Raw genomic sequence first — 14,142 nt, 5'->3', positions numbered from 1 at the left:
AGACAGTCCTTATTACTTTACAGTATACTTGTTACTGAAAATTTACCAACTTGAGGAAATGCAACTTAAAAGCACAATGACATGCCATCTAACTCCAGTGAGAATGGCTTATAAAACAAAACACCACAGAAACAAATGTTGTCAAGGGTGTGAAGAAAAAGAACCCATGTACGCCACTGCCGGTGGGAATGCAGACTGGCCCAGTCCCTATGGAAAACAGTATGGAAGTTTCTCAGAAAGTATTATAAATAGATCTACCAAATAATGCAGCAACTCTATTTGTAAGTATTTACCTGAAGAATACTACATCACTAATTTGAAAGGTATTTGCAAGTCTATGTTTGATACAGCACTATTTACAATAGCCAAGTTATATAAACAACCTAAATGTGCATCAAAAGAGCAGTGGATTAAAAAGATGTGTTATATATACGCAGTGGAATACTGTTCAGCTTAAAAAAAAAAAAAAAGTTGATTACTAGCCATTTGTGCTAACATGGATGGGAATTGGTAGGGATTTTGCTAAGTGAAATAAACCAGAAGGATAAAGACAAATACAGGATAATTTCACGTATATGTGTCCTACAGAGAAAAAGGGGAGAAAAAGAAACACAAAGGAAGCAACAAAAAGAAACCAAATTATGACTGTAGAATTATGGCTATTAAAAGGGGAGGGAGAGTAGGAGTGGGAACAAAGAAAGGATTGATCCCATTGGGAGGGTAGGGTGGCTGGGTAACACATTCGAGTGTGAACCTATTCTCCTAAATCAAGTACAGTGTTGTACATCAAAGAAAATCACAAACAAAAAAATGCCCATCTTTCCCAAATGATAGAACTACTAAAAAAAAATATCAGTGGTTATTTCAAAAAGACTGGTATTTCATAATGACTAGTTTATTTCTTTGGTTTTTAGTATCTTACTTTTACAAACTGAAATAGTCACATCTTAAATCCTTTACCTGTGCTGCCCAGATATTGTCAAGATCTTGCAAGGTCAGAGCTTTTTCTTTGATGACAAAACGAAGGATCTTCTCTAGTTTCTCTACATACTGTGGTTGATGAAGGCTATCTCTCAGGACGATGGATAAAATATTGTTTTGCTGTATCCATTCCTAAATATAATTCAAACACTTGTTTCAAAGCAGAAATTAAGAGCTTTTAAAAACACATACATAATAAAGTATTTTTCACAAAGTTAAACAATACTTCAGTTCAAGCAAAATATAAAATACTAATATATTCTTACGAAAATAAGAATTTCAGAGAATTCAATTTTGAATATATAGAAATAGCTATGAATAACAATGAAATCATAAATAAAACTGCTCCAACATTTACTCAAATATTAGTATTTAAGTATAGCAATCTTGATGAGTTTCTCATTAACATATCAATGAACTACAATAATCACACTGCAAACAGTCATAAATCAAACACCTCCCAATTTTAAGATCTTTATTAAAATGTAAATATTACTAACTTTTGGTAGTATTATTCTAATTTTTGCTTTTGACCCATTCTTTCTCATGGAAGAATAATCAACAAACTTACTGCCATACGTTCTGCTGTGAGCCATTCTTCCTCCTCAGGGTTACCATGACGATGGGTATAGTATGATACACTAGATATCACTTTATTAACTTCATTCAGTGCATTCATCTTTCCATTGAAAGAAGAAATCTGTAATAATCTGTGAGAGAAATTCAGTATTATGCCTAATTTTAAACATTCACAGAAAGAGTTTCTTAAAGAGGCAAATATCTTACCTAAGTATCATTTTTAACCTAAATATTTCTAAATTTTTTACAGTTTCTTCTTGTCCTGGAACCCTTGAAGCTAAATTCTTCAAAGACTTAATAATCATCGAAAGGGCATCATTTTTGGCTTCATTTTTTGCTTCTTTTTTCAGTTCTTCATCAGTTAAATTTTCTAAAAACTGGGGAACCATTTCTATCACTGGAAGAAAATACCTCTTCACCGTGTGGAGAGTAAGAAACTCATAGCACTGTCCAAATGGTCTGAAATAAAACAAAAACCCTTCAATAATTTCCTGCTATCAAGAAGTGAACCCAGATTATGCAACTGAAACAAACAAAACAATCCAAGTTACCACTTAGAATTAAACCTCCAATTTTTATCAACCAAAAAAATAACAAAATCAATATCCATTTTAAAGCATAACTTACTTAATAAGGGCTGCTATGATTTGAACATTTAATGCTGTTCCACTAATAAAACGATCATGCAAAATCTGGAATCCATTTAATGTGCCAAATTTGTTGAGAAGATCCACCAGCCATCCCTGTAACATAGTTAATTAACAGATGAATTCATTTCTTGATTAAAACTTACTTTAAATAGGAAACAGTAAAATTATGACAAACCACATTTTAGAAAACAAAGTACTGCACCATCTCCATAGCAATCTTACCTGTGAGATAAAGAAGTAGCAATACAAATAACTAGATAATCACTACCAATACAGCTGAACAGAAATCAGAAGAAGCTGTGTTTCTATTAGAGATCCCCATCATGAGAATACCTTACTATTGAAAAAACACTTCAAAATACATTAAAAAAAATACATTAAAAAAATACATTAGGTGGCCCTCCCTGGTGGTGCAGCGGGTTAAAGCACTACACTAAGAAGCTTAAGCGACTTCTGCCATGAGTTTGATTCCCGCCTGCCCCAGAGGAGATCCACATGGTATGGAAGACCTCTCCTGACCCGCCCACTGCTCCCCCTGGCAGTGTACTTCGTCGATCTGCCTGTTCTGTACCCCACTCTGTCTCTGGTGAATCCTCTCACCCTCCACATCTCTGGCCTGTACCCAAGTTCTGTATGAATAAATAAATCTTTTTTAAAAAATACATTAAATTCAAATACATTTTAAAAAATTGGGGGTGGAGGAAAGAAAGATGCTTAAAAAAAAAAACATTTGGTAACCTAGTATACCTCGAATTCATTTTTTACAATAGATACAAATAACTAAATATTCTCTATAAATACAGTAATTTTAAGGCTTGAGAGTGAGTTACCAATTAAAAACTAATTCCTGGTATTAATTTCTGTTATGTCCTAACTACAACATTATGGTGAATACTTGTGCAGAGCCATGCAAATGCAACCAGTTCTCACCTTAAAGGTATCATGATAAGGATAGTAGAGATTACTTAAAACTATTCCCTAAAGGAGAGCGATTAACTCAAAATACTGTGTAGCAGGAATAGGCAATGGTTTGTGTAGTTAAAGTCATGCCTATATGTCAGAACTTAAAATGAATTGAAGTTATTTAGCTGGAAGGATCAAATGTATTTAAATATTAATGTACTCGAAGTCTTTTTTACACCTTATTTCCTTCTAAAAGGCTACAGTTTAGAAGCCATCAAGGAAAAAATGAGGGGGGTTGGGGGGGTGGATTTCTCTAAGCCTTAAGCAAATGTAACTTCTACAGTTATTTAAAAATAAAAAAAACATGTCACAGACAATGGAAAAATATCAAGTAAAATGTAACTATCTTAAGAGACATCATGCTATGGGTAACTAGTGTAAGAATCTAAATTAACTACATTTGAATAAATCAACTACTATATGAATCCACTGTAATATTCTCCTTCCTTTTTGTTTGGTCTGATAAAGTTAATTCAAAATAACTGATAACTGGAACACTATATTCACCTGGCCCCTTCTGCCTTTCAAGAAGATGTAGGCAAGTTTGTATTTATCATATTTTTTATATGGCCAATAAGTGGAATGAGACTATTAGAGGCTAATGCATTGAAGTTACACTAAATATATTTAAACATTGTCCATGTTAACTGGAAGGGACTATGTCAAAAGGAAAGAGCAATATTGGATAGTTTACTAATAAGTGGAATATATGGAAATCAAACAAAGGATCAGGGAAAAGACAAAACTAGCATGCTGGTGTATGATACAGCAGGGGAGGAGGAGGGAGAAGAGTTAACATGGCGAAGGGATGAGCACAAGGGACTACAGAGATGGTTTCATGGGTGCTGTGGTGGTGGGAGAACTAGGACAGCACCTGAGAGGAGAACTCAACTGTACAAAACAGTGATGTAAGAAAATAAAAGTAAATTAAAAAAAAAAATTGTCCATGTGAAAAAGTAAAGAATTAGGCTAAAGCTAACCTTCCCATGTTTGCAGTTGCAATTTACATTTAAGCAATTATGAATACTCGGTAATACTCAAGAACTATATGTCTTCAACAGAAGTCATCATAAATCAAGTTGTTCCCTGTAAGTCTTACAGATTGATGTTAAAGAAAATAAGATATACATATCTTGGAGGTTTCAATTATTTAGATATGAATTTGATTTATGCAAGCAAAAATAAGTTGTTAAGTGGCAACAATATGAATACTAGAAAATTTATGCTATAAATTTCAACATATTTAAATTTTAGCTTTTAAAAGAATAAACCAAGTGTTCATTATGGGTATATGTTCAAATTTTTCTGGCTGATCTACCTTTTTTATAAGGGCTACACTATTATAACTGTCTCTCAGGCCCTCCCTGGTGGTGCAGCGGGTTAGAACACGGCACTGAGAGCAGGCCGCAACCGCTTCAGTACAAGTTTGATCCTTGGCCCCAGAGGTGATCCACATGGCGTGCCAGACCGCTCCTAACCCACCCCTCAGCAGTGTACTTCGTCAGTCTGCCTGTTCTGCTCCCTACTCTGTCTCTGGTGAATCCTTTCACTTCCCCTGCACCTCTGGCCTGTACCCCAGTTCTGTGTGCAGAAATAAATAAATCTCTCAAAATTCTAAATTTTAAAACCTGTATTGTTACTATTTACTACTTACTAGTTGTGAAAAGTGTATTTTAAGGATATATTCTTAAAAGTGTATACTCTTTACACTGGTTTAGAAAATCTACACTGGAAAACTTTTGTACTTATATATAAAATATATACATTTAGTTATCTAAATCCAATTTTACCATATTTCGTTTATAATTTTTGCAATTTTACTTTTATAATTTATTAGGTATTTATAGGATATACTAGACTTTGAAGTCGAAACCTTAGAACGTCTAAAATGAATATGACTGTTCATTTTAGAACGTCTAAAATGAATATGACTTTGTTCACAAGCGTCTCCTAATTCACCCTTATTTAAAAGGAAAAAACAGTTTGTTTCACACTAAATCAAATTATGACTATTTCTCAAGAGGCTAAGCAGAAGACAATGAGGACTAACTATACATGGAGAAAGCTTTAAAAAAAAAATACTTAGTTAATTATACTTCATTAGAGCTTTTAAAAAAAAAAAAACTGCAACAGAAAATCCCCTTAAGAATAATATGAAATTACTCTTCCCCATGTTGCCAGGACATCATCTAAAGTCATGCAGTAGAGCAAAACAATTTGAAAATAAACCAACACACTTTTGGTGATCGAGGGTCCGGAGAACGAGCAAAGAGTTCATCTTCAGGCAACTGAACACTTGAAGAAACAGATTCACATGGACGTGTACCATTGTAGATATGGAATTTGCAATGAGGATTTAAGGCCATGGATAGAAGTTCTAGAAGTGGAAACCAGTCTTGGGACAACTTGGCCACACATAGCTCCACCAGGCGATGAGTATTGTTGATAATACACCTCTATTATATAAGTGGGGGAAAGGTGAATTTTAAGATAAAAATATTGCAACTCTAAATAGAAATATTTTCTTATTAATTATATCAATAATTAATTACATTTCATAATATTGATCATTTAAATTATGTTTAATCTCACTAAAACTGTGATCAAACTGACATTAAAAAAGACAATCAGCATTTACTTATGAAATAACTTCTTTTAAAAATCATTTGCAATGGCTTACAAAATAATGTAGGTTCTGCTCTATATACATAGACAAGATGCAAACTCCCATTGTTTTCTCTTTGGCATGTACATACTAGAGGCAGCAATTCTAAAATTTGAATAATGTATCAATTATTCACATGAAGTTTACAATTGTTATCAACGCCTCAATGCATAAGTCTGACACATTTCCATTTCTAGACTTACAGTTTTACTTGCTGAATCAGAACATGTTGGAAATTTTATACTATAATTACATTTGGAAAATGGTTCACGGCAAGCAAAAGTAATCTCTTCACAATCTATTACCATTTTCATAATATGAACTAGAAACTGAGACTTGGAATAATGTTAAAATTTTGTCAATTTAGTATGTATATTTTCTGCTTTCCAGATCTCTGGAATATGACCGCATGTTAAAACCAAAGTATAATATATATTCCTAGATATATAGAATATATATCTAGAAGATTTGTTTGCTTCTACTAGGCATTTGAAGTTGGCGCCAACCTGAGACCACTTTAAATTTCTCCATCTGAGATTTTTTGGGTATCCACAACTATAATTTGAATTCAGACTAAAAAACTGCATACTGGCTTTTATTTTAAATTTTCCGTAAATTTAATTTCTCTCTCTTATCAGATGCCAAGACATGCAAATTTCTTTGCTGTCTCTTTCTGTGTCATAACTTTATTTATCTGTATTAACATTGGGTGTTTTTCTTTGCTATATTTAAGATATTGGTGATCTTCACAAATCAGAGCATTGTATTTCCAATAAAAAAAAATGGCAAAAGTTACCTAAGATCAAAAGAATCCAGGAGACAAATTAAGTCAAAATCTCATACTCATTGTAAATGGTTGTTCTACTTTCAGTAGAAACTATACATTATAAAGACTAAATTCTCTCATTTTCAGACCCTTTATAGATCGAATATTATCAAACATACATTTTATATATGGATATGAAAATATTCATAGGCAGCACTATGTAAATTTGATGTTTTAAAATCAAATGCAAGACTTACATGAATTTCAAACTTCCAGCCACTCACTGCTTCATCTGTAAGTATTTTAGTAAATGATATTGTTAACCCATCTCGAAAAAATCGTTGACATGCTTCACTTTTAACATCAAGACCTAAATAGAGAGGAGAAAAAGTAATGGAAACAAAGTATTTCTCTGGTTGTTTTATACTGTTCAACTATATGATAAAAAGTAGCAAATTATAAACAATTTGCTGACAGCAAACAAATGCAGACTAAATTTGGAAAAAAATTCAAACTATTATCATAAAAGGTCAGAAAGATAACGATACTGCTAGTATTATGGAGGTTATTTATTTTTTTAAAGATTTATTTAGTATGCTTACAGAACAGGGGTACATCCCAGAGGTGTGGTGGGTGAGAGGATTCCCCAGAGACAGAGTGGGGAGCAGAACAGGCAGACTGACAAAGTATACTGCTGAGGGGAGCAGCGGGTGGGTTAGAGGTCTGCTGCGCCATGTGGGTCAGCTCCCTGGCAGGGGGGTGGAACTTGTGCCACAGTGGCTACTGAGAGCTTCATAATGTGGTGCTTTAACCTGTTGCGCCACCAGAGAGAGCCCTGTTACTTCATATGTTTAAAAAGGGAACTGATACAGAAATAAAACTATCTTCAAACATTTCAAAAATATAATTATATAAAAAATACACTAAAGTCAAATAATACTAAGACAGACTGAAAATATTTCAGGCACCTCTCTGGTGACCTAGGGGTTAAGTCTCAGAGCTACAACCTGACAGTCCACCTCAAAGGACTTGAATTAGACCCCAGCCAAGGAGCTAATAATCCAGGTGGCTAAACAGACCTCTCTTGTTTTGCCCGCTGCTGCTGCTGCTGTCCTTAGCAGTATACTTCAGTTGATCTGCCTGTTTTGCTACCCACTCTGTAGCTGGTTGAATCCTCTCACCTACCCCACACCTCTGGCCTACAACACAGTTCTATACAAAAATAAAACCTTAAAAAAAATAAAATTAATAGAAAGTATTTCACATTATGATACTTTACCTTAAAAACATGTTTATAGGGACTCCAAATCGTCTGTAACACCTTATTCTAAAAATAAACCTTAAAATGATGTTTCAGAGTTTTGACTGCAAATCACTCATTTGACAGCAGTACCCTTATGCTATTTTTTAAGTTTGAATGTATTTTATTTTTAAACAACCTAAAAGACACATTATCTTTAAATCAACGCCTAAATAAATCAAAGTTAAAAATTAAAGTAAGGCCCTCCCTGGTGGCGCAGCGGGTTAGAGCACTGCACTGAGAAGCTAAAGCCACTTCTACATGAGTTCGATTCCCGTCTGCCCCGGAGGAGACCACATGGCGTGGCAGACCTCTCCTGACCCGCCCGCTGCTCCCCTCAGCAGTGTACTTCGTCGATCTGCCTGTGCTGCTCCCCACTCTGTCTCTGGTGAATCCTCTCACCCTCTGCATCTCTGGCCTGTACCCCAGTTCTGTATGAAAAAATAAATAAATCTTTAAAAAAAAAAATTAAAGAAAGAGCTCAAAGTCAATGATATCAGCCCCTTTTGTCTTTCCTTATATTGTATGGCTGAATACCAGCAGATAACAACAGGTGATAGATCCACACTAACTGCCAGATTTGTTAACGTTTTTCCACTCCTCAATCATCCTTAAAGAAAAACACACATGTGGTTGCATCATCCTCATGATAGTCCACCCAGAGCAACCATACCATTTGGAATAATGTTTTCACCAATAAAGAACTGTAGTTTTTGAAATTACCAACAATGTGGTTGGTTTCTTGTGCAGCCACCAACGAAAGGTTTCACAGTTTCTGATTTCTGTGCAAGTTTGCCTTTAGGAAATCTTTCATGTAATCTTTGATGTATTTCTTAATAGGGTACTTTTGTGAAACTAGTTTCCTGCAAGTGGTAGTTCATGACACTATCAACACCAGTGCCTTTGGTACTTTCACCTTCCAAGCTTTCAGGAGAGCCATACAACTGAGCAAATCATCAGTGTTACCCTGACTCTTTATTAACCATCTTCTCTCTACCTCCAGGTACAACCTGTCTGAAATCTCCCAGCTCTTGTAGATATTGGAGACCATCTCATCTTGGGTGATAAAGCCCCAATACAATCACCATGGCAGTTAGAGGGTGACAACAGGAACATTAACCTAGCAGGATCCTTGAGTTTGGAATTAGGAGCTAGGGTGCTTCAGCTGGAGTGGCAGGGAAAAGCACTTATGTACAATATTCAATATGCCTCATCAAGTACGGTGAGTCGTCTTCACTTCCTATTACTACCTTAGCATATTTTTTTACATCTTTGCGTAATTTCATCTGATTTTAGAAAGAAAACAGAACCACGTGCATAGAACACAAAGCTCTTAAATTCTGATGATAAAATGGAAATTTGTTCAATTTGTATAAAGTATTATTTTATTTTCATTTTAACCTAGCACTACATAGTTAAGACCTAAGATATACCTAGCACAGAAGTCTTCAAAGGAGCTTGTTGAACTGATGTATAAACGAACAGAAAAACTTTTAGAATAATTATACTCTAATAATGCATTTCAGTTTATTAGATGGATTTTTGCAAGATTAGTAAGGTATGAACATATTTTCTTTTAAAAGGTAGGGATATTTAACCCATTATGGAGCAAGAGAGACTTAAGCAAGGTACTAAATATATTAATTTTTATAATTTCAATTGATATATCCATAGTAACCCTATTTAAGAAATGGAAACATACTACCACTTATTTTTATCTCCAATGACTTAAAAATGAATATATAATTGTCTTTAAGAAAAATAAAAAAGACAACTTCCTCAAACACATGGAAGTTGCTGGGGGACGAGGAGGAATAATTCCATGTTAAGCTTTTTACTTCTAGACAAAAGAGTAAAAACACTGGGTTCCTTTTAATGTTTATTTGTTAAAAACAGTAACAACAGGCCCTCCCTGGTGGCACAATGGGTTAGAGCGTAGCACTTCAAGTTAGTCATAGCTGCTTCAGTGCGAGTGAGCTCGATCCCAGCCCCAGAGGTGATCAACATGACCAGCAGACATCTCCTGTCCTGCCCACTGTTCCCCCTTCAGCAGTGTACTTTGTTGATCTGCTAATTCTGCTCCCCACTGTCTCTGGTGAATCCTCTCACGACTCCTGCACCTCTGTCCTATACCACAGTCTGTATACATAAATAAATCTTTAAAAAAAAAAAAAAGTAACAAAAACAAAGGACCTTACCTTTCAACTCTTTATCTTTCAAAAACAAAAAAGAGAAATTCAACCCTTTTCTCTATACTAATAGCAAAAGTAAGCTAAAAAGTTCATTTGAAATGTGAATACACATAAATTTCATATATAAATTCAGAGTTCATAAACACCCATGAAATCTGTCCGAGGATATGTAAGAACTCTTAACTCTAGGCATATTTTGTGCAAGCCATAGCAAGAACATTTAGTAAAATGTTGCATCCCATAAATATATAGTGTTTATAACAGACGTAAAACAAGTCTTCAGGGAACAAGTGGAAATGTATATAGTGGCACAGATTATGGAAATAACAATAGTTTAGTCCACACTTACCTTTTTTACTAAGATCAATAGCAGCTTCTAAAAGTACTTCTAATTCCCCTTTAGGCAAAACTGGAACCACCCATCGAGGCCTAAACAATTTAATAAAATAAAAGCATACTGGTTATACATTAAAAGTAGAACTACAATTGAGTTACAAATAACAATCAGTCACTTACCTCAATATAAAAATATTAAAATAGCATTGAAATATTAAAACAAGTTTTATAGACTATCTGCTTTATGAGACTAAGAACCATCTGTTGTCTCTACAAACACAATTTTTAAAAAGGAACTGCCAAAAGATACAGCATGAGAGGGAAAACTATTCTTAGTATAAAACAACTATAGTAATCAAGTGTCAATTAAAAGAATACTTAATGTTAGAATTCATAGGAAAGTTATCTTTCAGGATTCAGGTCAATTTTCTCACAACTAAGAAAAAATTTAGGTGACAAATAACTACTTTCTGTCTCAATTCATCACCTTTTCCTAAAGGTTAGTGAGCCATGGTCTCCAAATCTCCATGCCTTCATAGAAACCCTTACCCCTTACTAAGAGGACATGCTACCAAGCTAGTATTTTTCTTTAGTCCCAAAGGCAACCTAATGTTTTCCCAGCTCTTACCTCTTTGCCACACCCAACTTACCTACTGCTCAAAAAACTATTTTAGTAAAAAGTGCTCCAATACCAGGTAATCTACTAGAAACAAATGAAACAAATATCTACTAGCTCTGTTTTATTTACACAAAAATTTCTACTTCTTTTTCCCTCAGTTTTTGCTAATATGTAACTTTATCCTCCTACACTATACTAACAACCATCAACCACTACATAAAAGTATACTACACTAACAACCATCAACCACTACATAAAAGTCAAAAGCAGAAATACTATACAACCTTTTGCTATGATGTCTGCTATAGAAACTGGTGAGAGTATTGCAAACAAATTCATAAATTTTTGTTTGTCTGTAATTCTTCTTTACTATTACTAACTCACATTCTTCTTTCAAATATACCATTAAAAACAAAGAGTTAAGTGTCCTCCATGGTGGCACAATGGGTTAAAGTGCAACACTAGGAAGCTATCCAAAGTCACCGCAGCAAGTGTTCGATCTCCAGCCAGGTATGTGACCCACATGGCATGGCAGACCCCTCCTAGCCCGCCCACAGGTCCCCTCAGTAGTGTATTTCAGTACATCTGCCTGTTCTATTCTCCACTCTGACTCTGGTGAATACTCTCACCCCCATACTTCTGGCCTGTACCCCAGGTTCTTGTGTGCATTAAAAAATCTAAAAAAAAAAAAAAAAAGCAATGAATCAAATATACATTCATTAATAGGAAAAATATTCAAAACAAATTTAAGAAAGAAGGTTTAAAAAAATGGTATAGTAAGAGCTTGTATTAGAAAAATACCAAATGTAAAAATAATCTGGAATAATGTACTCTCCACAATTGATGGTAATTTTGGTTGGGAATGCATATATGTACGGAAGAAATTATAGAGAACTTCACTGACAAATTATTATTATTTTACTGAGTCATATTACTTCTTATTGCAGGAACATTGGTTTACAACACTGTACATGATTTAGGAGTATAGGTTCACACCTCTCCAATTTATGTTATCATACCACATCCAGTTTTATCTCTACCACAGTCCACTGGTCTCCCTTCTCCACACTGGTAGCCTCAATTTGACACAGTAACATAATTTAACAATGCATAGTTGTATTACATATATAATCAGAATTAAACAAAAAACCCACACAAAGGATTTCTATTTCTTTCTATTTTCTTTGCTATTATATACATTAATAGTGATAACCTATTACGGCAACCCCAATGTGAAACGGGTTGGCCTGACTGTTGGTTCCTCATCTGTGCCCTCAAAGAGGAGTTATAATGAGACCTAACTACAGACATACACAAAGGATTAACAAAGGGTTCATTTACAAAAAGGGAGAAAGAGAGAGAAATTGGTGAATGTATCCTACCAGTTTTGTTTAGTTTGGGACCCCAACAGCATGCTGAAAAAGCGGCAAAAATACAAGCACCCACAAGGCCCACGTTTGCTTATATACCAAATCTGACTGATTAATTAACCCCACCCCCAGTTCCCAGCAGTCCTCCCTTTGGTGGTGAGGACCTTATAGTACTTGTAGTATCTTGCATCTCTTTGGTCTGGGTGGGGTCCATAAAACAGTTTGTGGAGTTTGTTCAGGACATCCTTTCCCCCCAACAGGACTTTTAGAAAGAAAAATACAAGAAAACTTAGTGAGGCAAGTGCCTATAAGGACCTATGTTTACCTGACTTTTATTTTTGGAGGGTAGAAAGGGATGCGTCACATCTCCCTAGCCCTTACTCGTTGAGCCCACAGCATGGTAAAGAACACAGTCAGGTGGGGTTCCCTGACATGCTCTTCCATTATCTTTTAAAAAATCTCCTTCTTCTCTGCACACAAGATTAAACTACTTTCACTCTCTGGGTGTCTTCTTCAAGTAATTGGTGTGTATGAATGGTTGAATGGTGGTGGTGTAGTAAGGGGAATATATTTGTACCACAAGTATGAAAACTTATGCTCTGAACCATGCCAACATGAAGATCAAGAGAAATAAACAGCTAAGATTGTTAAATACCCCAGACTAGTTAAGGGTTTGCAAGGGGCAGGCTTTGAGGAACTCAATCTCCTTACGACATGAAACCCTAAGGGACATCCAAAAATTGTTAAAGTCATGCAGCAACCTAGCAATCAACAAATCAGTAAGAAAAAAAATCCTGATAAACTAAAAAGGAAAATCAAACATACACTTCTATCTCAGAAACACATTAGCTAGGGCTATCATCATTAATCTGAGGACTTCATCTACACTGTTACTATATTTCATCTTTTAAGTCCATTAAGAATGATGGCTTACAAAGTATTTGGCAATGAATAATAAGATGTTAAGGCTATTAAGGAGGTAATATGGTTCATGTGATATTTCTGCTCCTCTTTCTTTTTTCTTATCCACTATTAATCACACTGCTGAGAAACTTGGTTTTTCTCTGTATTACACACAATAACAAAAAAAGGTAAAAAAACAAACAAAATCAACCCACCTATTGATCATGTCATCCAACTTAGCCAGATCAGTATGTGGAAATGCAGGTTCCTCATCTTCAACCTGTGGTGGAGCATCACCTTGACCTTGTTCATCTGGGGGAGTTGCCGGGGAGTTTTCATTGGAAGAATCAGGCGATGAAGTCTTAAATGAAAAATAAATATTCTAGATTTAGGTTTCTATAAAACATACGTTAACATTCAGATATCAACACAGATGAGGGGAAAATAATTCAAATTTTACAAGAGATACAATGGTAGTTTTGGGAGGTCTCTGTGCTAATGTACTTTAAAATAATTTGTTTCGGCCCTCCCTTGGTGCAGCGGGTTAAAGCACAGCACTAAGAAGCTTAAGCCACTTCCGCATGAGTTCGATTCTGGCCTGCCCGGAGGTGACCACATGGCGCGGCAGACCTCTCCTGACCCGCCCGCTGCTCCCCTCAGCAGTGTACTTCGTCAATCTGCCTGTTCTGCTCCCCACTGTCCCTGGTGAATCTTCTCACCCTCCACATCTCTGGCTTGTACCGCAGTTCTGTATGCACAAATAAATAAATCTTAGAAAATAATAATAATAATAATTTATTTAATCTTCCCACAACCTA

General features: G+C 35.2%; 1 protein-coding gene across 2 annotated transcripts in view; it reads right to left on the bottom strand.

The window, feature by feature from the left end:
- USP9X (ubiquitin specific peptidase 9, X-linked) overlaps positions 1–14,142 on the bottom strand; it is a 112,801-nt gene that overhangs the window by 59,530 nt on the left and 39,129 nt on the right. For both annotated transcript variants that reach the window (XM_012730322.1, XM_004689954.2), the window contains exons 3-10: positions 13,540–13,685; positions 10,446–10,525; positions 6,862–6,974; positions 5,411–5,629; positions 2,188–2,303; positions 1,768–2,019; positions 1,553–1,691; positions 961–1,113 (exon numbers count right to left, since the gene is read on the bottom strand). In XM_012730322.1, coding sequence (XP_012585776.1) covers positions 961–1,113; positions 1,553–1,691; positions 1,768–2,019; positions 2,188–2,303; positions 5,411–5,629; positions 6,862–6,974; positions 10,446–10,525; positions 13,540–13,685 — 1,218 coding nt within the window. The remainder of the gene's footprint in view (positions 1–960; positions 1,114–1,552; positions 1,692–1,767; positions 2,020–2,187; positions 2,304–5,410; positions 5,630–6,861; positions 6,975–10,445; positions 10,526–13,539; positions 13,686–14,142) is intronic.

This window comes from Condylura cristata, unplaced genomic scaffold, assembly GCF_000260355.1.
Source record: "Condylura cristata isolate star-nosed mole 26May11 unplaced genomic scaffold, ConCri1.0 scaffold00027, whole genome shotgun sequence".
NCBI classification, from domain to species: Eukaryota; Metazoa; Chordata; class Mammalia; order Eulipotyphla; family Talpidae; genus Condylura; species Condylura cristata.
This window is presented reverse-complemented; position numbering and strand designations above follow the sequence as displayed.